The sequence below is a fragment of the Ceratotherium simum genome, chromosome 29, assembly GCF_057802395.1.
Source record: "Ceratotherium simum simum isolate JZ-2026a chromosome 29, ASM5780239v1, whole genome shotgun sequence".
Lineage (NCBI taxonomy): Eukaryota > Metazoa > Chordata > Mammalia > Perissodactyla > Rhinocerotidae > Ceratotherium > Ceratotherium simum.
The window spans coordinates 31,924,549-31,952,128 of NC_141928.1; the positions used below are offsets into that span (position 1 = coordinate 31,924,549).

The window sequence follows — 27,580 nt, forward strand, 5'->3', positions numbered from 1 at the left end:
CTTGGTTTGTAAGAACACAAGAAATATTAAGGGAACTAACACTTTCTCTCTCCTGTACTATGAAACTGTTTCTCATATTGTTTTTTTTAATTTTGTTAATGATTTTTGGCATAAAGAGATCTTAAATTTATCAGTCTATTTCTTTAAATATGAAAGTCTGCAAGTGAAATTAGGACGTTCTTATTCTAAGATTCAATAACTGTTTACATTCTTTTGGTTTAAACTCGAGATCCCTCTTTTTATATATAGATGATTGATAGATAGATAGATAGATGTTTGTGTGTGACAGATAAAGAGATAGAGAGATAGATAGATAGATAGATAGATAGACAGACACAAACCAACCATATAAGTATACTTATTTAACTTAAATATCAATCATATGAGTATACTTATTTAAATTAACTCATATGACTACTTTATATAAAACAAGTATTTGTTTTATAGTCCCATATTTCCTCAATTTTCTAACTTGTTAGACATAGCATCTATTTAGTTATATCTATCCTTTGAAAACATAAACTTTCAATGTCATGTTAAGTTTAAGAGGCATCTTGAATTCAGATATATTGAAATGTGAAAGAATTGATTTATTAGAATTAAGGAAAATGCATTTTAAAATACATTTGAAAATTGATATGCAGATAGGACTCTATTGGAGTGTATATTGAAATGGAAATATGTATATATGGAAGAGATAGTGTTACTCAGGTCATATATTATATTCTAATCAATTGATCAAATGATCTGTTTCTGTTATCATACTACACAGTTAAAAAATTATTATATACTTTAAAAGCCATCACTATTCACGATGCAAAAATTATCTGAATAGCCCTTTAAATCAAATTTTTTCTTGACAAATTTTACTAATTAAACTTTAGATATTCTTTGGAAAAAAATTTATATCCTTGGAGATTTCAATTAGAAGTTTTTTAATTTGGATGTAAATTTTGAAAAAGTGCTCATCAACAATGTTGAGACTTCCAATCCATAAACAAGATATACATTTCTAAGTATTTCTTATCTTGTATATGCAGAAAAATTTAAACTTTTTATGTTTTGGACTTTTTTTTGTTACCAGCCAATTCTCCATGGAGGCCTTGGCTTGCTGGACATCTTTAGAGCAGAGGCATTACAGCTGTTTTAACAGGCTATCTTTTCAAAGGTATTTCTATAGTTAACAGTTTTGTAAGATAGAGATAGTGTCTCCCTGTAGGGCATAAGCCAGATTTGTTTGCTTTGCAGGAAAACAAAGATATTTTCTCTTCCTGGAGCAAAGATTGGGAAGATTTGTCAAGAAACAAGAAAAGTATCAAATAAACAACCTAACTCTACACTTCAGGGAACTAGAAAAAGAAAAACAAATGAAGCCCAAAGTTAGTAGAAGGAAGGAAATAGCAAGATTAGAGCAGAAATAAATGAAATAGAAACTAAAAAGACAACAGACAACTGAACCAAGAAGATTGGTGAAACTAAGAGCTGGTTCTTTGAAAAGTTAAACAAAATTGGCAAGCCTTTAGCTAGACTCACCAAGAAAAAAAGAGAGAAGATTGAAAGAAATAAAATCAGAAATGAAGAGGAGATGTTACAACTGATACCACAGAAATACAAAGGGTCATAAGAGACTACTATGAAAAATTATATGCCAACAAATTAGTCAATTTAGAAGAAATGGATAAATTCTTAGAAACATACAATCTACCAAGAGTGAATCATGCATAAATAGAAAATCTGAACAGACCTATTACTAGAAAGCAGATCGAATCAGTAATCAAAAACCTCTCAACAAACAAATGTCCAGGACCAGACAGTTTAACTGGTGAATTCTACCAAATATTCAAAGATGAATTAATACCAGTCCTTCTCAACTCTTCCAAAAAATAGAAGAGGAGAGAAATCTTTTAAACACATTTTTTTGGGCCAGCATTACCCTGATACCAAAACCAGGGAAGGACACCACAAGAAAAGAAAATTATGGGCTAGTATCCTTGAAGAAATTAGGCACAAAAATTCCCAAGAAAATATTAGCAAACCAATTCAACAATACATTAAAAGGATCATACAACATGATCAAATGAGATTTATTCCAGGGTTGTAGGGATGGTTCATCATCCACCAGTCAGTCCTTCTGATACACCACATTAACAAAATGATGGATAAAAATCATATGGTCATTTCGATAGATGCAGAAAAACATTTAACAAAATTCAACATCCATTTATGATAAAAACTCTCAACAAAGTAGGTATAGGGGGAATGTACCTCATAATAAAGGCCATATGTGATAAACTCACAGCTAACATCATACTCAATGGTGAAAAGCTGAAAGCCTTTCCTCTAAGATCAGAAACAAGACAAGGATGCACACTCTCCCCACTTCTATTCAACTTAGTACTGGAAGGTCCTAGCCAGAGCAATTTGGCAAGAAAAAGAAATAAAAGGCATCTAAATTTGAAATTAAAGAAGTAAAACTGTCACTATTTGCAGATGACATGATATTATGTATAGAAAACCCTAAAGACTCCATCAAAAAATATTAGAACTAATATACAAATTCAGTAAAGTTGCAGGATAGAAAATTAATACACAAAAATCTATTGTGCTTCTTTACACTAATAACAAACTATCAGAAAGAGAAATAAAGAAAACAAACCCATTTAAAATTGCATCAAAAAGGATAAAATACCTAGAATAAATTTAACCAAGGAGGTGAAAGACCTATATATTGAAAACTATAAGACATTAATGAAAGAGATAGATGACACAAATAAATGGAAAGATATTTCATGCTCATGAATTGAATATTCATACTACCCAAAGCAATCTACAGATTCAATGCAATTCCTATCAAAATTCCCATGGAACTTTCAAAGAAATAGAACAAATAACCCTAAAATTTGTATGAAATCACAAGAAACTTTGAATAGCCAAAGCAATCTTGAGAAAGAAGAGCAAAGTTGGATGCATCATGCTTCCTGATTTCAAACTGTATTACAAAGGTATAATAATTAACAGTATGGTATTGACATAAAAAACATACATATAAATCAATGGAACTAAATAGCCCGGAAATAAACCTGAGCATATATGGTCAATTAATTTTTGAAAAAGAAGCCAAGAATATACAATGGGGAAAAGGCAGTGTCTTCAATAAATGGGATTGGGAAGATTGGAAAGCCACTTGCTAAACAAAGAAACTTGACCACTATCTTACACCATACAGGAAAATTTACTCCAAATGGATTAAAGACTTAAACATAAGACATGAAACCATAAAACTCCTTGAAGAAAACAGAGGTGGTAAGCTCCTTGACATAGGTCTTGGCAATGATATTTTGAATCTGACACCAAAAGCAAGAGCAACAAAAGCAAAAGTAAATAAGTGGGACTACATCTTAGTAAAAAGCTTCTGCACAGCAAAGGAATCCATCAACAAACTGAAAAGGCAACTTACTGAATGGGAGAAAATATTTGCAAATGATATATCCAATATGGAGTTAATATCTAAAATATATAATTAACTCATACAACTCAATAGCAAAAAAAGAAACAATCCAATTAAAAAATGAGCAGATCTGAATAGAAATTTTCCAAAGAAGACATACAGATGGCCAATGGGTACATGAAAAGATGCTCAACGTCATTAATCATTAGGGAAATGCAAGTCAAAACCACAAGGAGATCTCGTCTCACGCTTGTTAGAATGGCTATTACCAAAAAGACAAGAAATAACAAGTGTTGGCGAGGATGTGGAGAAAAGGGAACCTTTATGCACTGCTGAAGGGAATGTAAACTGGTGCGGCCACTATGGAAAACAATATGGAGGTTCCTCAAAAATTAAAAATAGAGCTACCACGTGATCCAGCAATTCCATTTTTGGGTATTTATCAGAAGAAAATGAAAACACTAACTCAAAAAGAGTATGCACCCCCATGTTCATTGCAGCATTGTTTACAATAGCCAAGATATGGAAACAACCTGTGTCCATCAATAGATGAATGGATAAAAAAATTGTGGTATGTGTATGTATGTGTATATATATATATGTATGTGTATATATATATATATACATATACACATACATAAAAATTGTATGTGTGTATATATGTGTATGTGTGTAAAAAAAATTGTGGTGTGTGTATTTATATATATATATACACACACATACATATGATCAAATATTACTCAGCCATAAAAAAGAAAGAAATCTTGCCATTTGTGGCAACATGGATGGACCTTGAGGGCATTATGCTAAGTGAAATAAGTCAGACTGAGAAAGACAAATACCATATTATTTCTCTTATATGTGGAATCTAAACAAATAAACAAAAAAACCAAGCTCACAGATAGAGAAAATAGATTGGTGGTTGCCAGAGACAGGGGGTGGTGTGTGGGAGAAATGAGTGAAGGGGGTCAAAAGGTAAAAAGAAAAAGATTTGGAAGATTTACTAGAAGTCTTCTTTAAAGGATTGAGATTTCGTAATCTTTGGCTTCCTCTGCTTTAACACTAACCCACTTGTGTGCAGCATCTACATACTCCACATCACACTTACGGGACTTGGGAGATAAGAGAAAGTGATGCAAACATGGAGCTCATGCCTCATGTTGTTCTATGATAAGTCCCTTGTCTCTGACCCAGGAGTATCCTGTCTTCTGCCAGAATCCATGGAACTGTGGCAAGCTCATTAAAATCTCTGAACCTTCACGGTTCTTGACATGAATCTCTAGGATAATGATATCACTTTCACAGAATGATAGTTTTGTGCCTATTTTCTAACAAGTATTTTGTTCATAATTTGCTTTATTTATACACGTAATGTGGATTTTCGATATTAATGACCATCAGTCTCATGTCTCATTTTCCTTACATTGAAATGTATTTTACTGTATTCCTGTTATGTGTGCTCTTACATGTTTACTTTCCTTGTAATCTTCCTTGCATATTCATCATGTTTATCATCTTATTTTGTGCTTTCATCTCAAACCTTCAAGTTTTCAACTGAGTTGGTCCTATCCATAAGGCTTTCTGGTGATGTTTAATACAGCCATTTCTCATTCTATTCTATTAAAACTTACTAAATATTCAGTAGTATTTTAATTTTATACTTGAACCTATAATGGATAATTTTCAGTGGTGTGCTTTGATTCTGTTCTTTCAGTGTAGTATTCTGTGGTAACTTTCTCTAGGCTATTTATGTTGAACATTAAGTTGCCCTAGAATAAGTTATATATAATTAGAATCCTTTGATATGATGTGTTAACTTCCCTTGTTTCCTCTCTATCTGTGTTTCTGAGACGACGATTCTCTTTTTCTGATTTACAGCTGTAGGTGAAGCTAGGTGTGCAGAATTATAATTTTCTTAGCAGGGCTTCATCTAATGCAGATTTACTCTATAGAACCTCAGCTTTTCCTGTTACCTCCATTCATTCATTCATTCAACATATATATTATTTGCCAAGTGCTAGGCACTGTGTTAATTACTGAGGACAAAATGGTAAATAAAACACACACAGTCTCTGATCTCCTGGAGTATGCATGCAAAGGAGTGCAGAAAATACAATAATCAAACAGTCACATAAGTAGATAATTGAAAATAACATAAGAGATGTAAATATAAGAGAATAGAAAAGACTGCTCTAGTTTTAGTGGTCAGGGAAGTCTTCCCCAGTGGAGGGACTGCGCATGATCTAAATGAAAGGGAAAGTGGGAGGAAAAATTCCCTGTGGAGGCAATATTTATGCCATGACATTAGGCCGAGGAGAGGATGTCATTCAGAGAACTTAAAGAATACCAGTGTGTGTCACTGAGGTGCAAAGAGGAGGTAGAAAGGAGCGTGAGAGGAGTCTCAGTAGGTAGGTGGGGCCATGCCTTTAAGGTCCTCATAAGCTGTTTGTCTTTATTTCTAAGACCATTGAGAAGCCATTGAATGCTGTTAAAAAAGGATTTATCTATTAAGATATGCATTTCAAAAGGTCTTTGGGAAAAAGAAGCTTAAAAGAAGAAAGGAGTTAGGGACGTTAGGAAGCTTTTGCAGTGGTGAAGTGTCTGGGGGAAAACAGTGGAGTAGAAAAGATTGTGAAATATTTAGAAGCGAAATTTCACCAAGATTTGGGGATGTGTCCTCAGATGCATTGAACTAATTGCATTCCAGCAGAAAGTGCTACTAGTTGCCTCTCTGTCTCTCCACACACTTATGGTGGGATAAGTGTCTTCTACTTGTCTTCCTTGAAGAAATTGCTCTCTCTGAGTGAATACAGAAAAACTGTGGGAAGAACAGAAAGATACAGGATTCAGACTTCTCCAACCATATTACCTGTACAATAGAGACAAGGCTGCCCAGTTTTTCATTTATGTTTCTTTATTTGTTTGTTTTTTTTCCAAGCCCTGGAACTCAGAGTTAGAGGAAGAGATGGGTAGAGTACGAAACCTCTTTCTATATTTTATAAAGTATTCTGTTTTATGAGGTGACACTGGTGGATGCCATGAGAGAGCTCAGATCATCATTTTCTCAGTTCAGTTTTATCTGTCTATTTGTAAGAGTTCTTCAAAATTCTAACATTAGGTTTTATGTCATCTTACTTGTGAGTAACAAGGCTTTGTAGATATTTTGTTTGTGTTTGTTTTTGTTATTTCTTATGTCCTCCGAGATATCATAGAAATTGGAAGAGACAATATAGACTGCTGATAAAAACAATTCTATTTTAAATTAGAACTTCTCCTTGCATTTAATTTAATTGGGATTGGGCTAAGCTTTTATTCAAAGAGGTATAAGAGACCTTCATAAATCACTTAGTTCTGTCCCTTTGCCTTCAGACAACTGAGTGTCTAAAAACAAGAGGAGAATATTCAGTCTTGCTTTTCACTACTCAATAGTAAGATAAGCAAAGATCAATAGGCAGGTTCACTTAATTACAACTATTAACTATTTGTAAATTTGATTGTATTATCTCCAGTGACTAGAGACTCCATGCATATTTTCTTCACCATAGTGTGGGAGATCAAGATATGGCCACCGTGAAATCTATCTCTTTATCTTGGTTGTTTTCTCTAGGGACATTTGACCTCCCCCACTAACTGCCTAAAGAATTTGACATAGTAACTCCTTCCTGGAACAGATCTATCATGATGGCTGTAAAGATAACGTAGGGTAAATATTATAATAGAAAAGGCACCAACAAGCCCATCTTATCGGGAGTTCTGTCTCTCTGGCTACATTCTCTGGATGACCCTGCGAGGAGTTCCCAGACAATCATTTACATTTATAAGGGAAATCTCCATTTGTAAAGGTATCTCCCTCTCTGTTTTGAGAAGAGAGGGGGATGAGCTCATTTCTAGTGACTTATCAATGTGGAAGGTGAGGCCTTGGGGCTGCATAATAAACCTTACTCTCGTTTACTGTGCTTTAGTGGTAATCTCCTGTAACTGACTCCCCCAACCCCCAAAATTCTCCTTTGTCATTGGCTGAACATGGTATTTAAGACGAGAGTTTCTGCTATTGTGTTGAGAAACGCAGTGTCCCTGCTTTCTCCCATGTATACATGTTATTAAACTTGGTATTATTTTCTCCTGCTAACCTGTCTTGTTGATTATTTGGCCAGCCATAAGAACCTTAAGGAAAAGGGGAGAGGGGGATTCTCCCTCTTCCCCCGACAATAGCAATGGCTGACTAAGTTACTGTGATTTATAGTAATGCAAGTATTATCCATTCCCTACCACCACCACCACCAACCAAAAACACAATAGTTTTTTTTTTTGTGAGGAGACTAGCCCTGAGCTAACATCCGGTGCCAATCCTCCCCTTTTTTCTTGAGGAAGAGTGGCCCTGAGCTAACATCCATGCCCATCTTCCTCTACTTTATATGGGACGCTGCCACAGCATGGCTTAACAAGCGGTGCATAGGTGCGTGCCCGGGATTTGAACCTGTGAACCCCGGGCCGCTGAAGCAGAGTGCGTGCACTTTAACTGCTTGTGTCACCGGGCTGGCCCCAAAACACAATAGTTTTACTAGAATTCACAGACATATGTCATCAGGTCTTTGCACTGTCTTTTGATTTATGTGTCATTTTGTAGAAAATCTATTCATCAATTAATTTATGTAACAGAATGGACTATAAGCTACCCTCTACTATATGCCAGGTTTTATAAAGATCAAGTGACTACTGGTGCTGGGCACTATTCTCAGCATTCAGGCTACCTCAGTGAACAAAACAAATACAAGCCCTGCGGTCAGCCATGTTACCATCGCAGATAACTTATTTCCCCCGAGGGGCAAGGAACTGGGGTATATATACCACATCAAGCAGTATTTTTCCCAGGGGCTGTTAAATTTTCAGTGTTTCTGTCTTCTGAGCGCACAGATATAACAGGTTTAGCTGGCTCAGAAATTCTTCAGGAAAACAGATGCATATGCTAATAGTTGGAAATTGAATCAGTGAGTCCTCACAATGGTATGTCCTGAGGGAAAATGGGTGGGAAGTGACAGCATATTCTACAATCCACCTCTGCAAGAGCCCAAAGTAATGCATGCTTATGTTCATGTGCTCCTGTCACAATTTGTGTCCCTCCCAAATTCATATGTTGAAATCCTAACCCCTGAAGTGACAGTATTAAGAGGTGGGGTCTTTGGGAGGTAAATAAGTCATGAGGGTGGAGTCCTCATGAATGATATTAGTGCCCTTATAAATGGGACCCCACAGAGCTCTCTTACCTCTTTTCTGCCAAGTGAGGATACAACGAGGAGGTGACCATCTGCAGCCCAGCTGTTTTTATTAAACCAAAAATGTTAACCTATTCTTATTTCACAAAGATTCACCTAAATTATGTGTACTTGAAAAAAACATTTGTGTTAATTTCTATATTTCTAGAAGTTTTAGGAATATTTAATTTATATAAGTACTTATTTAACGCTAAGCCAATTAGAAAAGATCTCCTTTATGAAATCCTTTAAGAGATTTCATAAATTAATTTGATAATACCATCCAGAGGTAGGATAATATCACATATGCATAACATGCATATATACAAAAACATCATAAGCATACAGACAGAGAAATAGTGATCATATAGCTTTCATTCTAAAATTTTAGCTGAGTCATTCATAAACACAGTAATACAAAACTTATTTATATAAAGGAGTTGGCTCTTGTCTTTGCCCCACTTTATATTTTTATCTGAATTATGCTTCTGGAAGATGGGATAAGTTGAGGTTAGCTGCTTAATATGAAGACTAAAGCTTCCCAACAATATTTATGATGGAGATGTTTAAGATTTTCTTTTGCCCGTGATGTGTAATCTTATGGAGGCTGTGGAGTAAAATTGTGGGGAGGAACTGAGGAGACACCAAGTGGGCATTTGGGTGTCTCCAAAGGTCGTGGAGTGGATAAAACATACAGACTGTTTTCAGTTAGCCTTTTCAGCCTCAGTGGTTGCTTTGGGGTTCCTGAGTCCCTTGAGAACCCCTGATGGGGGTAAGGGGCCGAAAGTTCAAGTACTAAAGAAAGCTGAGGGGCTGGGGTGGGAAGGAAAGATCTGGCAAGAGTGAACAGAGGGCTGGAGAAGGTAGAGGTTTTGAAGGAGGACATATCAAAGGATTTAGGGGACCCAAAGGTAATATCAAAGATGTAAAAAGGAGCAGAGGTGATGAGAAGGGAAAGGTCTTACATAAGCAAGTTTGGGGAGAACCTAACTACCCCCAAAGTGGCCATTGAAATGCCAAATTATCTTTAGTCAAATCATGCCAACAAAGAAGCAAACAGAGTTAGTGCCATAGTGATGGAGCATATGGTCAGCCAGTCTTCAGACTAGGAGAATCAGAAGAGTGAGAATTTCCAATGGGGAAGGGAGGCACCAAAATAATAGCAACAGAGAAAGAAAATCTTAGAGATCTCTACAAACTAAAATAATCCAAGCAAAATCTCTACAAAGAAAGTACTGTAAATGTCAAAGAACCAAAGTTCAATCAAATGAGATCTCAATGAAAATTTCCCATGTTCTAAACCAATGGTAATTTTCAAACAAAGAAGGCTGGGGCTCTAACCCAGCCTCAAGTGTATACTCAAAATCCTAAGAATCACAAGCTGTCCTTACTGTGCATCACGTGGACTGTTGTCCAGAGCACTGAATCAGGAGTACAACTTATGTTTAATAAAGGTTTTAATAGTTCCAAATAGATCTAATAAGTCACATACCTAGATGGAACTTGCAAACTTTAATTACTATATCCTTGTCTATAATGTTGATTTATTTTATTATGCTTTCTTGCATTGTCTTCACATATTTATTCTATTCTCATTTAATAAATTTGAGAGCTCCTTACCAGCCACATATTATGGAGGGACTGGCTCGGTGGCATAGTGGTTAAGTTCGCAAGCTCAGCTTCAGTGGCTCGGGGTTCATGAGTTCAGATCCCGGGCACAGACCAATGCACTGCTCATCAAGCCATGCTGTGGCAGCATCCCACATACAAAATAGAGGAAGATGGGCACAGATGTTAGCTCAGGGCCCATCTTCCTCACCAAAAAAAAAAAAAAAAAAATGATGCCTAAAAATAATGATTGATGCACATTTAGCTTTACTTTTCTTTTGTTCTGACAGTTCTTCCCTTTTAAGCTGTTAAAGAAATATCTCAATTTAATGGTACACAATTCTCCAATTTTTAACATCTTTCTTGCAGGCAGTATTTCCCTAAAGAACTTAAACTGATTACTCTAATCACCAATATATTCTCAAAAGTTTTTCTTCTCAATTGAAGGTGAGTGGTTCAAATGATTTCTGTGGATATTTGATGGGAAGAAATTTTCAAACAGATTAATGGCCATATAAAGCAAAAATTATAGTCACAAGAAAATATTTTTTCGTTACTGCTCAATATTATGAATTTTCTTTAAGATATCTTTTTCTTGACTATTTATATTAAGGTCTTTTATAAGTGTTGTAGAAATTTCTAATTTCTGGTATGGTTTACATTAAGGGAAGTGAGAAAAATGTCTAATTATCTCAATAAGTTCCTTGGATGTAAACTATTTAGTTATTTTTTTTTTTATATGTAGAACATATAAAAGTTTATCCGGGGGCTGGCCTGGTGGCGCAAGTGGTTAAGTGCGCGCGCTCCGCTGCGGCGCCACGAGGTTCGCCGGTTCGGATCCGTGGCGCGCACAAATGCACCACTTGTCAAGCCATGCTGTGGCAGCATCCCATATAAAGTGGAGGAAGATGGCCATGGATGTTAGCCCAAGGCCAGTCTTCTTCAGCAAAAAGAGGAGGATTGGCAGATGTTAGCTCAGGGCCGATCTTCCTCACAAAAAAAAAAAAAAGAAATCCCAGAAATAAACTCATGCTATATGGTCAATTAGTCTATGACAAAGGAAGCAAGAATATACAGTGAGGAAAAGACAATCTTTTCAATAAATGCTATTTGGGAAAACTGGACAGCTACACACAAAAGAATGAAACTGGACCGCTTCTTACACCCACCATACACAAAAATAAACTCAAAATGTATTAAAAACCTAAATTTAAGACCTGAAATTATACAGGCTGGCCCCGTGGCTTAGCAGTTAAGTGCGCGTGCTCCGCTACTGGCGGCCCGGGTTTGGATCCTGGACGCGCACCGATGCACCACTTCTCCAGTCATGCTGAGGCTGCGTCCCACATACAGCAACTAGAAGGATGTGCAACTATGATGTACAAATATCTACTGGGGCTTTAGGGAAAAAAAAAATTAAAAAAAAAATAATAAGACCTGAAATTATAAAATTCCTAGAAGAAAACATAGGCAGTCAGCACTTTGACATCAATCTTAGCAATCATTTTTTGGTTCTGTCTCCTCAGGCAAAGGCAACAAAAGTAAAAATAAACAAATTGGACTATACCAAACTAAAAAGCTTTTGCACAGCAAAAGAAACCATCAACAAAGTGAAAAGGCAGCCTACTGAATGGGAGAAGATATTTTGAAATGATATATCCAATGTGGAGTTAATATCCAAAACATATGAAGAACTGATACAACTCAATATCAAAAAAACAAACAATCTGATTTAAAAATGTGCAGAGAAGCTGAATAGACCTTTTTCCAAAGAAGACATACAGATGGCCAACAGACACATGAAAAGATACTCAACCTTACAAATCATCAGAATGCAAATCAAAACCACAATGAGATATCACCTTACACCTATCAGAATGGCTATTATTAAAAAGATGACAAATAACAAGTGTTGGCAAGGATGTGGAGAAAAGGGAAACCACATACACTGTTGGTGGGAATATAAATTGGTGCAGCCACTATGGAAAATGCTATGGAGGTTCCTCAAAAAATTAATAATAGAACTATAATACGTTCCAGCAATTCTACTTCTGGGTATTTATCTGAAGAAAACACAAACACTAATTCAAAAAGATACATGCACCCCTATGTGCATTGCAGCATTATTTACAACAGCCAAGATATGGAAGCAACCTTAGTGTCCATTGATAGGTGAATGGATAAAGAAGATGTGGTATACATACACAATGGAATATTACCCAGCCATAAAAAAGGATGAAATTTTGCCATTTGTGACAATGTGGATGGACCTAGAGGGTATTATGCTAAGTGAAATAAATCAGAGAAAGACAAATGCCATATGATTTCACTTGTATGTGGAATCTAAAAAACAAAACAAAACAGAAACTCATAGATGAAAAGAACAAACTGGTGGTCGCTAGAGGGGAGGGGGATGGGGAGATTGGTGAACTAGGTGAAGGGAATTAAAAGGTACAAATTTTTAGTTATAAAATAAGTCATGGGGATGTAATTTACAGCGTACAGAATATAATCAATTATATTGTAATAGCTTTGTACGGTGACAGATGGTTAGTGCACTTTTTGTGGTGATCAGTTCATAATGTATATAGACATCAGATCACTATGTTGTACACCTGAAACTAATATAATACTATATGTCAACTATGCTTCAATAAAATAAAATAAAAAGTACCTTGCACATGGTTTAAAAAAAGGCATTCAAATTGGAAAAAAGTAAAACTATCTGTATTCACAAATGACATGATCTTATACATAAAAAATCCTAAAGAACCCACAAAAATTTCCTAGAGCTAATAAATTTATGAAAGTTAAAGGATACAAGATCAACAAGCAAAAATTGTTGTGTTTCTACACACCATCAATGAAAATTCTGAAAAAAATATTAAGAAATAAATTACATTAACAATAGCATATGAAAGAAGAAAATATCTAGGCATAAATTTAATCAAGGAAGTAAGACTTCTATGCTGAAAACTACAAATATATTGAAGAACACTTAAGTAAATGAAAAGATATTTTAAGTTTATTAATTAGAAGACTTAATATTGTTAAGAAGGCAATATTACTCAAAGCAATCTATAGTGTAGGAGATCAAAATTGGCCACCCTGAAATATGTCTCTTTACCTTGATTATTTTCTCTGACGGACATTTGACCTCCCCCACTAACTGCCTAAAGGAATTTAACTCTGGGTATAGACAGACTGGCAGGGTCCTTGCTAAGCCCATTCTTTTCAAAGTTCTGTTTACCGAATATTTACATTTGTAAAAATATCTCCCTGTGTGTACTGGGAAGAGGGGGGGATCACCTTATCTGTAGAAACCCTTTATCAGTACGAAAAGGAGAGGACTTAAATCTACATACTCTTGATTACTGTGATTTCTGTCTCTCTGGCCACATTCTCTATAGGTGGCCCTGTAAAGAACTGTCTGACAAACATTTACATTTTCCTCTCCATATGAATTGTCTTCTTCCCCTTAGAAATCCCAAACCACTACCCTCCCCAACATCCTCCTTTGTCTTTAGCTGAAGATAGTATTTCAAGTGAAAACCTTTGCCATTTGTTGAGAAACTGAGTTTCTCTGGTTTCTCCCTTGTATACATGTTGTTAAACTTGGTATTACTTTCTCCTGCTAACCTGTTTTTTAATTATTTGGCCAGCCGTAAGAACCTTAAGGGAAAGGGCAGAGGGGGATTCTCCCTTTTCCCTGACGATAGATTCAATGCAATCCCTATCAAAATTCCAATGGCCATTTTTGCAGAGATGGAAAAGCTGAAACTCAAATTAATATGGAATTGCATAGGGTCCCTGATAGCCAAAATAATATTGTAAAAGAAGAACAAAGACGAAGTGCTCAACTTCCTGATTTCACAACTTATTACAAAGCTACAATAATCGAAATAGTGTGGTATTGGCATAAATATCTACATATAGACCGATGGGATAGAGTTGGGAGTCTAGAAATAAAACCATACATCTATGACCAGTTGATTGTCAACAAGGCTACCAAGATCATTCATTGGAAAAGAATAATCTCTTCAACAAATGGTAGTGGACAACTGGATATTCATATACAAAAGAATGAAGATGGATGCCTACCTCACACTATATACAAAAATTAACTCAAAATGGATCCACAACTTAAATATGAGCTAAAACCGTAAAACTCTTAGAAGACAACATAGGAGTAATTCTTTATGACCTTGAATTCAGTAATGAATGCTTAGATATGACACTGAAAGCATGAACAACAAAAACAAAAAACATAAATTGGAGTTTATCAAAATTAAAAACTTGTGCATCAAAAGACATTATCAAGAAAGTTAAAAGACAACCTACAGAAGGAGAGAAAATATTTGCAAAACATAAATCTAATGATGGTCTAGTATTTAGAAAATATAAAGAACTCTTTACAGCTCATCAAAAAAAGCAAACAATCCAATCAAAATAATGTGCAAAGGGCTTAAATAGAAATTTCTTCCAAAAAAGATTTACAAATAACCAACAAGCACATGAAAAGATACTCAACATCAGTAATCATTAGGGAAATGCAAATTGAAAGCACATGGGATACCACTACACACTCTCTAGGATGGCTATAATAAAATAAAATAAGAAGCATTAATGAGCATATGGAGAAATTAGAACCCTCACACATTGCTGGTGGGAATGTAAAATGCTGCAGCCGCTATGGAAAGCAGTTTGGTGATTCCTCAAAACATTAAACCTGTAATTGTTATATGACCCAAGTATTCCACTCCTAGGTATATACTCAAAAGAGTTGAAAACAGTTAGTCAAACAAATATGTTTATAAACACATGTTTATAGTAGCAGTATTCACAATAACAAAAAGGTGGAAACAACTCAATGTCCGTGGATGGAAGAACACGTAAACAAACTGTGGTATATTCATACAATAGAATAGTATTCAGCCACAAAAAGGAATGAAGTACTGATACCTTGCTACTATTTGATAAACCTTGAGAACATTATACTAGGTGACAGCAGTCAGACACAAAAGGTTGCATATTGTATGATTCCATTTATATGATATGATATATACCATATATGATATGATATGATACCATTTACATTCCTAACGTAAATCCATAGAGATAGAAAATAGAATAATGTTTGAGAGGGGCTGGGGAAGGAGAGAATGAAGAGTGACTGGTGAGTAGGTATGTGGTAATCTTTAGAGAAATGAAAATGTTTTGGAACTAGCTAGAGGTGTGCTTGTATAGTATTGTGCATACACTGTTCAAGTTATTTGTTCATGTTAAAATTGTTTTATATTATGTGGATTTAACCTCAATATAATTTTTTTAAAAAAAAATGCTAAATGAAGAATGTTTGCTCAGCTGTGTTAATATTAGATACTATAAATTTAAATAATCATGATCAGCTGCTCAAACATGTTTTTTTTAGTTAGTATGCTGGTCTGTTATGGGAAAAAAAAAAAACCCTATACATTTTATTGTAACACCTTTAAGATCAAAGAAGATATATACATTTATATCTAAGTGGACAAAAACTATGGATCTTGACAAACTGGTTCTAAAAATTTATGGAAGAATGAAGAATATTTTCAAGCAGAAGAGGAACACACTCTACAAGATATTAAGATTTATCATAAAGCTATGGTAATTCTGAAGGCTTTCTAATAGTTCAGGTATATACAAATTGACTGATGGAATAGAGAAACCAGAAACAAATCCTTGCATATGTAAAAAATTAATGTAAACCACACATGGAATTACAGATTAATAGGTAAGTGGATCATTCAATAAAAGATGCAAAGGAATTGGTTATATTAATAGATAAATATACTGAATTATTTTATTGTTATCGACAGAAAAATGAATTCCAGTCTAATTAATAAGTGAAGTTGAAAAGTAAACTTTAAAATTTGTTATATATAGTGTCAATAATCTGTATTGCACCTATGAAGATAAGGATTAACAAGACACAAAAGTAATACCCATCATAGAAAACACTAATAAATTGGATTAAATGGAAAATAAATTTGTATGTCACATAATACCATTAAAAAGAAGCAACCATGCAACTAGCAGGGGATATTTGCAATGCTCAAGACCACAAAGGATTAGTATCCATATTATATTAAAACTCCTAAGGAGTAATTAAAAAATTGAAAGTAGGCAAAATAAATGAACACAAAGTTCACTGAAAAGGAAAGTTGAATGCCCCATAAGTAGGAAAAGATGTCCAATCTTCATTCATTTAACAACTCTTTATTGGATAGTTACTATTTTCCACATAATGGTGCTTAGGTTGTATCAGTGAAAAAACACAAAGATCACTGGCATTGTGAGCTTATGTTTAGTGCAGAGAACTAGTCAATAAGCACAATAATGATAAATAATTATGTAGTGTTTTAGAAGGTGTAAGTATTATGAAAAAAAGAGAGAGAAGTAGATCAGGTTAAGTTGGAGTAGGATGGATGGTGAAAGGAATTTGGAATCGAACATCAGGTAGAGAGGGTCTAATTGAAAACTTGGCATATATAGGAATTGAGGGAGTGAAATTCATTACTAATCAGCAAAATGCAAATTAATTCTTCAACAGGATATCACTTACCACCCATAATACAACTTTTCTCAATCAGAGTTCAGGAGAGGATTAAGATATACTCCCCTAAGGCATTGAACATACGTAATGAATTTACTTCTCTCCAGTCCACTTAGAATGGTACTAGTTAGTTATGTTCCATCCTTGGGAGAATTGAGAAGATAGCCACTCAATTCATTTTCTGTGTTCTGTGATTCAGATAAGAAACTCCAATTGAGAAATGCTGTGAGAAGAATAATTTTAATAGTTTGCTAATATACATGGAGGAGAATCTTAAATGAGGTAAATTGGTACAATATCTTCATGAGTAGTTTGGCAATATTCCGTAAAAATAAAGATATACACACATTTTGGCCTAGCAATTTATCCCCTAGGCATGCTCCTTGGAAACACTTTCACATATGGTGATGAAGTTAGGGACAGCAGTGTTTATATTATTGGGGTTTGTAAGGGCAGGGAGGGGGAGTAAATGAACTAGAGTTACTTATTTCTACATGGTAAATTACAGTTGTTCTTTTATTTACATTTCCCTATTTAGAAAGTGGGAATAGGACTATAGCTTATATCTCTTTATTTCTCATGCTTAGTAATTGAATAATACTACCCATTCTTTCATGTAAAAAAAAAAAAGAAAACATCCTAAAAAACTTTATTTTGCACAACAAAGGTGGAGAGGGCTACAGTAAATGCTATATTTACTCTTTTATATATTTACTCCGTTTTATATATTACTCTATTTGATATTTAATGTATTTGATCCTATATCTGCCTGTCTCCTTAATTATGGTCTTTCTACCTTACTTCTGTATTTGCCAGTTCTTTTGAAAAACAATTTAGTAGGAGGAATTAGATTTATTTCAATATAGCTTTCAAATTTATTCCAATAAATTTTTACTTTGTTAAAGATTATGTATTATTAAATGATATATTGAAATCTGATGCTTTCCTTTTGCCTGATAAAATGATACATATTATATTCACAAATTTATGTCACGCCCTGCCTTCTATTTACCTAGAACAGATTTAGGATAATAGATAAATTACATGTCTTCCAACTTAGAACACTGAGTACAGCTAACAAAACAATGTTTATAACATTTATTAACTTTCTCCCATTTTAATGCCATTTTATTAATTTGTTAAGGTAAAGGTCAAAGTTTTTTACAGTATGAGAACTTTATTTTCAATATATCTCAATATATACTTTAATTATCTCTGCTGCTTGCTCATAATGATTCCAACATCTTGTATCTCAATAATAGATATCTTTTAAAGACAGCATCTATCTTCAGAATTCCTAGGAAATAAATTATTCTAGTGAATGAAATCTGCTCTTCATTGTTTGGAATTAATAACTAATTTTAACTTGCACATAGAACCTTGATATTTTCTTTGATTTCTCTGTTGTCACTGTGTCCTCTCAGTTGGCACATCCTACCAAAAGTCATCTTTGTCTAAGTGTCTTTGTCACTAATTTGTGTTTCTCTGACTTCTAATCATGATGCATATTCTCTGGGTTAGAAAGATGTTCTGTCTGGTGTTGCTGCAGTCCTGGAGTTTCTAGACCATTAACCTCTGCATCATTCATCAAGTTGCATTTACTTTCTTAGCCAAGCAATCTTGTGTCAGATTTTATTGCAACTACAACTATGAGAAAACTAGTTTTTATTCTGCTATTTTTTTTCCTGTTCATTGTTAGGTCCCTTCATGAGATTTTGTTGAATTCCAAGCAAAGATTTCCCACATTTGTTTTTTTCTTTTCTGTCCGGAATGAAATGGCCTTTTTCTTTTGTTTTATCTGTGCTATGATTTCTTTTAAAAAGCTCATTTCTTCCAATGTTGATGTCATTTGAAGTAAGGAAAGTATGTGCTACAAAATGTAAAATAGATCACCATGCACAATATCAAGAGGTAGGTCTTTTTTTCTCTGTTCTAAATCTTTGACTTTAATGATTATTACAATTGCAAAAATAATATGAATAAAAGTGTCCATGTACTTTATATGAGCTGTCATCTCCTTGTAGAGAGTAGTGAAGAGGAATTGAACTATGTCCAATGCACACCAGTGCCCTTTGGCATTTATTTTAATATGAAATATTAAATTGTTTAAACCTGGCTTCAACTATGAGCTTTGCAGAAAGAGGAATGCACAGCTTTTGGGTGTTAAGCCATTGACCTTTAAAGGAGACTGTACCATAGCATCTAACTGTGAGAGGGGCATTGTTATCCACACATTACAGAAGAGGCTTGTCCAAACTCCCTTTCCATAAGAGAGATAGGAATCATACCAAATTTAGCTCTAAAGCCTGTACTCCTAAATACTATGCAATATTGCTTCCCACGTGACTTTCTTTCAACAAGGTGTCCTCTGTAGATGCCTTCACTCCTCATCAAACCTAAACTAAGGTAATCAAGTTTGAAAGACAGGGCAGGCATAGTGTTGTTACTATCTCGTCTCACCTTAAAGTCACCAGGCACAGTGCACTAAGGCGCTTGAGTTCTACTACACTTGTAATAACAGCCGTCTCTACTGCTTTGATGTGATTTCAGCATATATGATTTTCTTTTACCATGATGCACTGGAATTTCAGTCACAGTCTATAATTTACTTATGTATTCAACCAACACATGCTAAGTAACTACCTTTTCCTGAGTCTCTAAGAAAGTGATGATTAAAAGTCAGCCATGAAACTTAAATTTTAGTGGTTGCTTGATGCTGATGAACCTGTTACTCATAGTTCCCTTTATGACCACCAGAATCCCTCCTTTGTATTCTAGATAAGAAAGATTGTGACAGAATGTCACACAAGCTTCCACAAGTTCAATACCATCTTTTGGTTATCTAGTCCTTTGCATTAGAAACCAAACTTTGCCAATATTGAGAGTACCTCCAGCCTGCATCATAGTGTGTTTAACGCAATTTTGAATATCATTTCTCCTGAAAAGCTTTCTACTCAAAATCTATAATGTCTCTTGTGAGAAAAACATTGAAACTGGTAGAGTTTAGGCTGTTGTAAAAATCTGCATCATAGCAGAATCGCCTTCCAGGAGGTTAAATTATTAACAACTGCTTGGGTCCTTTCATTATTCTCTTTTGCTCTGAGTGTCTGTCTTCAGTCCTTCCTCCTAATACTTTAGTTAACACCAGAACCGTGTATAAAGGTCCTATTTTCTACGGTACTTTTATAAAACCTCTTCACACTTTCTAGTTAACTGGGATCCCTTTTGAGATGATTAATTTTATGCGTCAACTTGACTGAGCTAAGGGATACTCAGATAGCTGGTAAAACATTATTTATGGTTATCTCTATGAGGATGTTCTGGAAGAGATTAGAATTTGAATCAGTAGACTGACTAAGAAGATTGCCTCACCAAGGCAGTGGGCATCATCCAGTCCATCAACGAAAAGGCAGAGGAAGGGCAAGTTTGCTCCCTGGTTGAGCTGGAACATCCATCTGCAACTGCTTCGGACATTGGTGCTTCTGGTTTTCAGGCTTCCAGACTTGTACTGGAACCCTTGGCTCCCCTGGTTCTCAGGCCTCTGGTTTTGGACTGGAAGTATACCACTGGCTTTTCTGGGTCTCTAGCTTGCAGACAGCAGATCTTGGGACTTCTCAGCATTCATAATGGCATGAACCAATTCCTAATAATAAATCTCTTTCTATATATCCATATATATCCTATTGGTTCTGTTTCTCTGGCAAACCCTAACTAATACACCTATGGTCTATTAAATATGGCAGTATCCTTGTAAGCCAGGAATAGAAGACTTTAGCCACCCACCCACCAGTTGAGCACAGCCCTTCTATTGAGAGACAGTGTAACAGTGTTTAAGAATGTAGGGTCTGGTGCCAAAATGTCTGGGTTCATATCCTGGCTCTGTTAATAGCCAGTTATATATATATATAACTTGGGTAAGTTAGGCAACCACTCTGCCTTAGTTTCTCCATTTGTAAAATAGGAATAATGTAATACTAGTATATACATCATAGGGCTGGTATGAGACTTAGTTGATTTAATTCATATAGAACACTTAAAACAATGTTAAACTTATAAAAAGCTCTCAATAGTTCTTAGTTATTATTATCCTCTGATTATACATTAGAGTTCATACTGATATTTTAATGGAAATTTGTATTTTCTTTTCAAGTATTCACTACAAAAAATTTTTTAAACATTTTATATAAAAATCCCTAAATTCTAAAAGGATTATCTATATCTCTTTCTAATTCTCATTCAATACTTGTATTAGTCAAAATTCTCCAGAGAAACAGAACTAATAGGATGTGTGTGTGTAATAGATATATATATATATATAATCTCTAAAATATAATATAATTATCATTTAAATGGGTTGAAATCTATTTATGGATTCCCTTATTCCATGGAGCCCTCTACTAGACTCCTATCATCCTCACCCCTGCATCTCCTTTTGATAAAAGATAAACATCTTTAAAGAATTGTCTTACTAGTAGCCCTCATTTCTTACTACATTTTATCCTCAATATATGTCAGTTGACGTGTTTCATGCTCTCTGCAATTGCTCTTATTTCAGGTCTCAAAAGTTCTTTGTTAACCTTGTTTTTCAGTGTAATTTATACTTTATCTTTATATATTTTGAGTTCTCTCAAAATTTGATAATTTAAATTAGTCTCCTTTCTCAGATAAGAGTGATGAAAAAAATGCCTACAAGTTAGAAATGCCTTAGCTGAAATAACTCATTATGGAATTTGTGGTAGCTTGAATGGTAGTCTCCAAAAACTCATGCCCACCCAGAAACTCAGAGACCTTTCCTGGAAATAGGGTCTTTGCAGATATAATTCATGTAAAGCTCGAGATGAGACCATACTGGATTAGAATGGGTCCTAAATCTAACGAGAGTGCTCTTATAAGATACAGAACAGGGCATACAGAGACACAGGGGAGAAGAAGATGTGAAGATGCGTGAAGAGACTGGAGTGATGTGTCTACAAGCCAAAGAAAGCCAATAATTGCCAAGAAGCCAATAGAGCTGGAAGAAAGGCATAGAACTGATTCTCCCTCAGAGCCTCCAGAAGGACCTAACCCTGTGACACCTTGATTTCAGGCTTCTGGCTGCCAGAACTGTGAGAGAATACATTTCTGTTGTAAGCCACCAAGCTTGCGGTAATTTGTTATGGCAGCCTTAGGAAACCAATACAGAATTCATTACATAAACATTTACAGAATAATTGTTATCTGCCAGGCATTGACATGTACAGTGGGTATGTTATATTCAATAAGACTCAGGCCTAGCTATCAATTTACATTCAATTACAATAAACTTGAGGAACGACAGTAATATAGATAGATACAAATTGCCAACTAAGTAACTGAGTTCAAGCAGTGGAGCAGTAGAAAAGCTGCTTTCTTTTTTTGTTTACGGTTCACATATTACTTTGTTACACTTACATTTATTGGCATTTCAATGACCTTTCAGAGCTTTAAAATATTGTGAGCTTCCTCTACATATCATTAAAACCTACTGCTTTCTCTCTATTGAAGAATGAATGCGTAAAGATACATGCACCCCTGTGTTCATTGCAGCGTTATTCACAATAGCCACGACTTGGAAGCAACCTAAGTGCCCATCAAGGGACGAATGGATAAAGAAGCTGTGGTATATATACACAATGGAATACTACTCAGCCACAAGAAACGATGAAATCCAGCCATTTGTGACAACATGGATGGACACTGAGGGTATTATGCAAAGTGAGATAAGTCAGAGGAAGAAGGTCAAATACCGTACGATTTCCTTTATTAAGTAGTAGATAATAACAACAATAAACAAATACTTAGAGAGAGAGATTGGATTGGGGGTTACCAGAGGGGAAGGGGGGAGGGAGGAGGGCGAAAGGGATAGTTCGGCACATGTGTGTGGTGATGGGTTGTAATTAGTGTTTGAGTGGTGAACATGATGTAATCTATGCAGAAATAGATGTATGATGATGTACACCTGAAGTTTACACAATGTTATAAACCAATGTTACTGCAATAAACAAACAAACAAACAAAAAAAGAATGAATGTAATGTCTTGTGGGTTTAGATCTGTAGCTTAAATGAAATAAAATAATATTCTCTCATTCATCAGAGAAGATAATGGAATTCAAACAGTTATAAACAGAATAGAATAAAGTAATCTGAGTTTGGAAGGAAAATATAATGTTTTTCCCTTGTTAATTCAGTGTCAGCCAAGTAGAGGAAACATTTCATATATAAACAAACAAGTTGGTGGAACTCAAAGGTTTAGCAGTGCTTCACAGCCTTGTCAGCTCAAGTAACATATGAAAAATCAAACAAGATTTTTATCTTCTGGGGATATTGGAATCAGGCACGAAATTCATCATTTTGCGTTATTATTATTTATGTATATAGCTCAACTTTTTCAAGAAGACAACATTTTTAAAAACTTATGTTAAAAGTCAGTGTACAATTTCTTTGCTTTCATACTTTCAGGCTAAAATGCAGATTTATTGAACACAATCTATTTGGATAGACCAATGTGGAATTCAAGTTCAGATCTATTTTCATCCATTGTGGTCCAATCATGAAGTCAAGGCAGTCAGTGTATTTCTCCACAGTGTCCTCTCACTATTTCTTTTTTTTTTTAATATCTATACGTCTATATAAAAGATATAAAATATACTTTGAATGTAAGCAGACTAGAGTTGTTCCTAGTTATTGGAATAAAAAAGGTGAGATTGAGAAGAAATGTGCTTAATTGCTAAAAGGAGGTCTAAAGCAATAATACAAATTTTGGAGTATACTGCTTTCTCTAAGGACAGATATTGGACATTTTTAAAGAGATGTGCATTTTAGAAGACTTTTCTTGTAGCTAGCATGTAGTTAACGAGGGAGACTGGAGTGAGAGTGAACAATTAGGACATTGCAGCAAAAATCTAGGAGAGAGGTACTGAGGGATTGGTAGTGGGGATGGATCAGATAGAACCATTTCAAAAGGAAGGAGGCAGGGATAAACCTAGCTGACTGCAAAATCACCAATGAATAGCCAATGGAGAAAGCCTCCTTGGTTCTTTTCTTACTTAGTATTGGACCATTATGGAAGAGCATTTGTTTTGGTAAAAGAGACCTCAGGAGAGTCATGGGAGTAACTTCAGTGAGTTTTGCTAAATGTTTAGGCAATGAGAAAAAGAAATTCGGTCATCAATGAATTATTCAGGGGCTGATTATCTAGGTGATGGACTTTTTCAGAATTTTGTTTTTCTATTTTCCATCTGTTGTTCACAATTGGTCATTTCACTGCTCATTACTCTCCTTACCAGGGGGATTCTTCTCCTTTTAAGCCTGGCTATAGAGTGGCAAGCAAACTTCTAAGCTTCTCTCTCTTCTAAGCTTCTCTCTCTTCTTTATTCCATCAAAACAAGCATGCAGGTCCTTCACTTTTTAAATTATTTTTTCATAGTTTGTAGATCATTAGTACAGGGAAATAAGAAATGAGAAAAAGAACAGCTTCTTTGGGGATAAATCCGTTCTCAAGATGGTAACTAGAGGTTTCCAAACTGGAGATTTCTTTGAACATTTCCTTTCTTCTCTTCTTCCAACATTTGAGACTTTCGTATGTTCCCCTTCTTTCTAACAATGACCCTCCTCGTTACTCTAGGATTAAGTCAGGAAAAATAATAGATGTCCTTTGCTTCTAGCATGAATGCCACACTGGGTGGTATATACTTATTTGGGAAACTAGAGATTTAAATTTTAAAAAGTGGAGCGGGGGAAGTCAACCTGGCGGCATAAGCAGACTCTGAACTCACCTCCTCCCACGGACACAGCCAATTTACAACTACTCGTGGAAAAATTACCCCTGAGATAGAACTGAAAACTGCATAAGAGGAACTCCTGCAACAACCGACAATCCTAACTGAGGTGGAAGAGGCAGAGACTCCCTTCCGGAGAGGAAAAACGCCGCCTTCACAAGCCGCCAGCTTCACGGCCGCCGGGAGCAGCGCACAGGTACGCAGCCTCCCTGGAGACGCGGGGCCCTGAGCCGGGGAGCGCCCCCGCTGTGGGCATTTTGTGACCCAGCACAATCAAGACCAGCAGCATAATATCTGACTGTGCCTGCTACTAAAGCATTGGGGAGCACCCCCAGAAAACCCGGTTCACAAAGAAACTAAAACTGGCTCTTAAAGGGCCCGCGCGCAAACTCACCCGTTTCAGAAAGCATCCTGAAATCACCAGAAAGAAAGGTGCACAGTGCTGTGGTGACAAGAGACTCACCTAATAGGCCCTGAGTGCATCTCGGTGAGGGGTGAGACCTCTCCAGGGACTGGGACATTGGCGGCGGTTATTGTTGTGGCCTGGTGTGAGCGTGCTGATACAGACGCCATTGGAGTTCTCCCTGAGACCTGCTAGCCCAGGGTCTGCTCCACCCGCTAGAGCACCGATTTAATCCAGCTCAGCCAGGGCAGGCAGCCCACCCTAGAGACTGGCCCCACCCAACAACAAGCCCTCAGGCAACTTGTGGGCCTGCATAGATTGGTGACTGGATTCTCTGCAGCCTGGCAACTGAGCCAACTTTAGCGGGGCAGGGCATGCACAAGGAGTGGGTGGAGAGTGTGCGGCGGTGGCGGAGTGTGTGGGGCTCCCGCCATGGAGAGACTGGGTCTGCTTGGGGAGGTTGGGGCGCACACACGAGGCAGGACTTTCTTTTCTTTTTTCTTTTTTTATTTTTTTATTTTTTTTCATTGCAGTAACATTGGTTTATAACATTGCAAAAATTTCAGGTGTACATCATTGTACTTCTATTTCTGCATGGACTACATCATGTTCACCACCAAAATACTAATTACAACCCATCACCACACACATGTACCAAATTATCCCTTTCACCCTCCACCCTCCCCCCTTCCCCTCTGGTAACCACCAATCCAATCTCTGTCCCTATGTGTTTGTTTATTGTTGTTATTATCTACTACTTAATGAAGGAAATCATACGGTATTTGACCTTCTCCCTCTGACTTATTTCGCTTTGCATTATACCCTCAATGTCCATCCATGTTGTCACAAATGGCTGGATTTCGTCGTTTCTTATGGCTGAGTAGTATTCCATTGTGTATATATACCACAGCTTCTTTATCTATTCGTCCCTTGATGGGCACTTAGGTTGCTTCCAAGTCTTGGCTATTGTGAATAAGGCTGCAATGAACACAGGGGTGCATGTACCTTTGCAAATTGGTGTTTTCAAGTTCTTTGGATAAATACCCAACAGTGGAATAGCTGGATCATATGGTAGTTCTATCGTTGATTTTTTGAGGAATCTCCATACTGTTTTCCATAGTGGATGCACCAGTTTGCACTCCCACCAGCAGTGTATGAGAGTTCCCTTCTCTCCACATCCTCTCCAACACATGTTGTTTCCTGTCTTGTTAATTATAGCCATTCTGACAGGCGTGAGGTGATATCTCATTGTAGTTTTGATTTGCATTTCCTGATAGTTAGTGATTTTGACGATCTTTTCATGTGTTTTTTGGCCTTCTGTATTTTTTCTTTGGAGAATTGTCTGTTCAGGTCTTTTGCCCATTTTTTAATTGGGTTGGTAGATTTTTGTTGTTGAGATGCATGAGTTCTTTATATATTTTGGAGATTAAGCCCTTATCAGATGTATGGTTTGCAAATATCTTCTCCCAATTGTTAGGTTGTCTTTTCGTTTTGTTGATGGTTTCCTTTGCTGTGCAGAAGCTTTTTAGTTTGATGTAGTCCCATTTGTTTATTTTTTCTATTGTTTCTCTTGCCCGGTCAGATGTGGTGTTTGAAAAGATGTTGCTAAGACCGATGTCGAAGAGCGTACTGCCTATGTTTTCTTCTAGAACTTTCACAGTTTCAGGTCTTACATTCAAGTCTTTAATCCATTTGGAGTTAATTTTTGTGTATGGTGTAAGGTAAGGATCTACTTTCATTTTTTTGCATATGGCTATCCAGTTTTCCCAACACCATTTGTTGAAGAGACTTTCTTTTCCCCATTGTATGTTCCTGGCTCCTTTGTCAAAGATTAGCTGTCCATAGATGTGTGGGTTTATTTCTGGGCTTTCGATTCTATTCCATTGATCTGTGTGTCTGTTTTTGTGCCAGTACCATGCTGTTTTGGTTACTATAGCATGTAGTATATTTTGATATCAGGGAGTGTGATACCTCCAGCTTTGTTCTTTTTTCTCAGGATTCCTTTAGCTATTCGGGGTCTTTTGTTGTTCCATATAAATTTTAGGATTCTTTGTTCTATTTCTGTGAAAAATGTTGTTGGAACTTTGATAGGGGTTGCATTGAATCTATAGATGGCTTTAGGAAGTATGGACATCTTAACTATGTTAATTCTTCCAATCCAAGAGCACGGAATATCTTTCCATTTCTTTGTGTCTTCTTCAATTTCTTTCAGAAATGTTTTATAGTTTTCGGTGTACAGATCTTTCACCTCTTTGGTTAAATTTATTCCTAGGTATTTTATTCTTTTTGTTGCAATTGTAAATGGGATGGTATTCTTAATTTCTCTTTCTGCTACTTCGTTGTTAGTGTACAGAAATGCAACTGATTTTTGTATGTTGATTTTGTATCCTGCAACTCTACCATATTCGTTTATTACTTCCAAAAGTTTTCTGGTGGATTCTTTAGGGTTTTCTATATATAAAATCATGTCATCTGCA

General features: G+C 35.8%; 1 protein-coding gene across 1 annotated transcript in view; it reads right to left on the reverse strand.

Moving 5' to 3' along the window:
* Positions 1-25,383, reverse strand: part of LOC101397993 (uncharacterized) — a 58,043-nt gene extending 32,660 nt beyond the window's left edge. Inside the window, exon 1 of the mRNA XM_087419390.1 lies at positions 25,164-25,383. Coding sequence (XP_087275516.1) covers positions 25,164-25,273 — 110 coding nt within the window. The 5' untranslated portion in view covers positions 25,274-25,383. The remainder of the gene's footprint in view (positions 1-25,163) is intronic.
* Between the last annotated feature and the right edge of the window lie 2,197 nt (positions 25,384-27,580).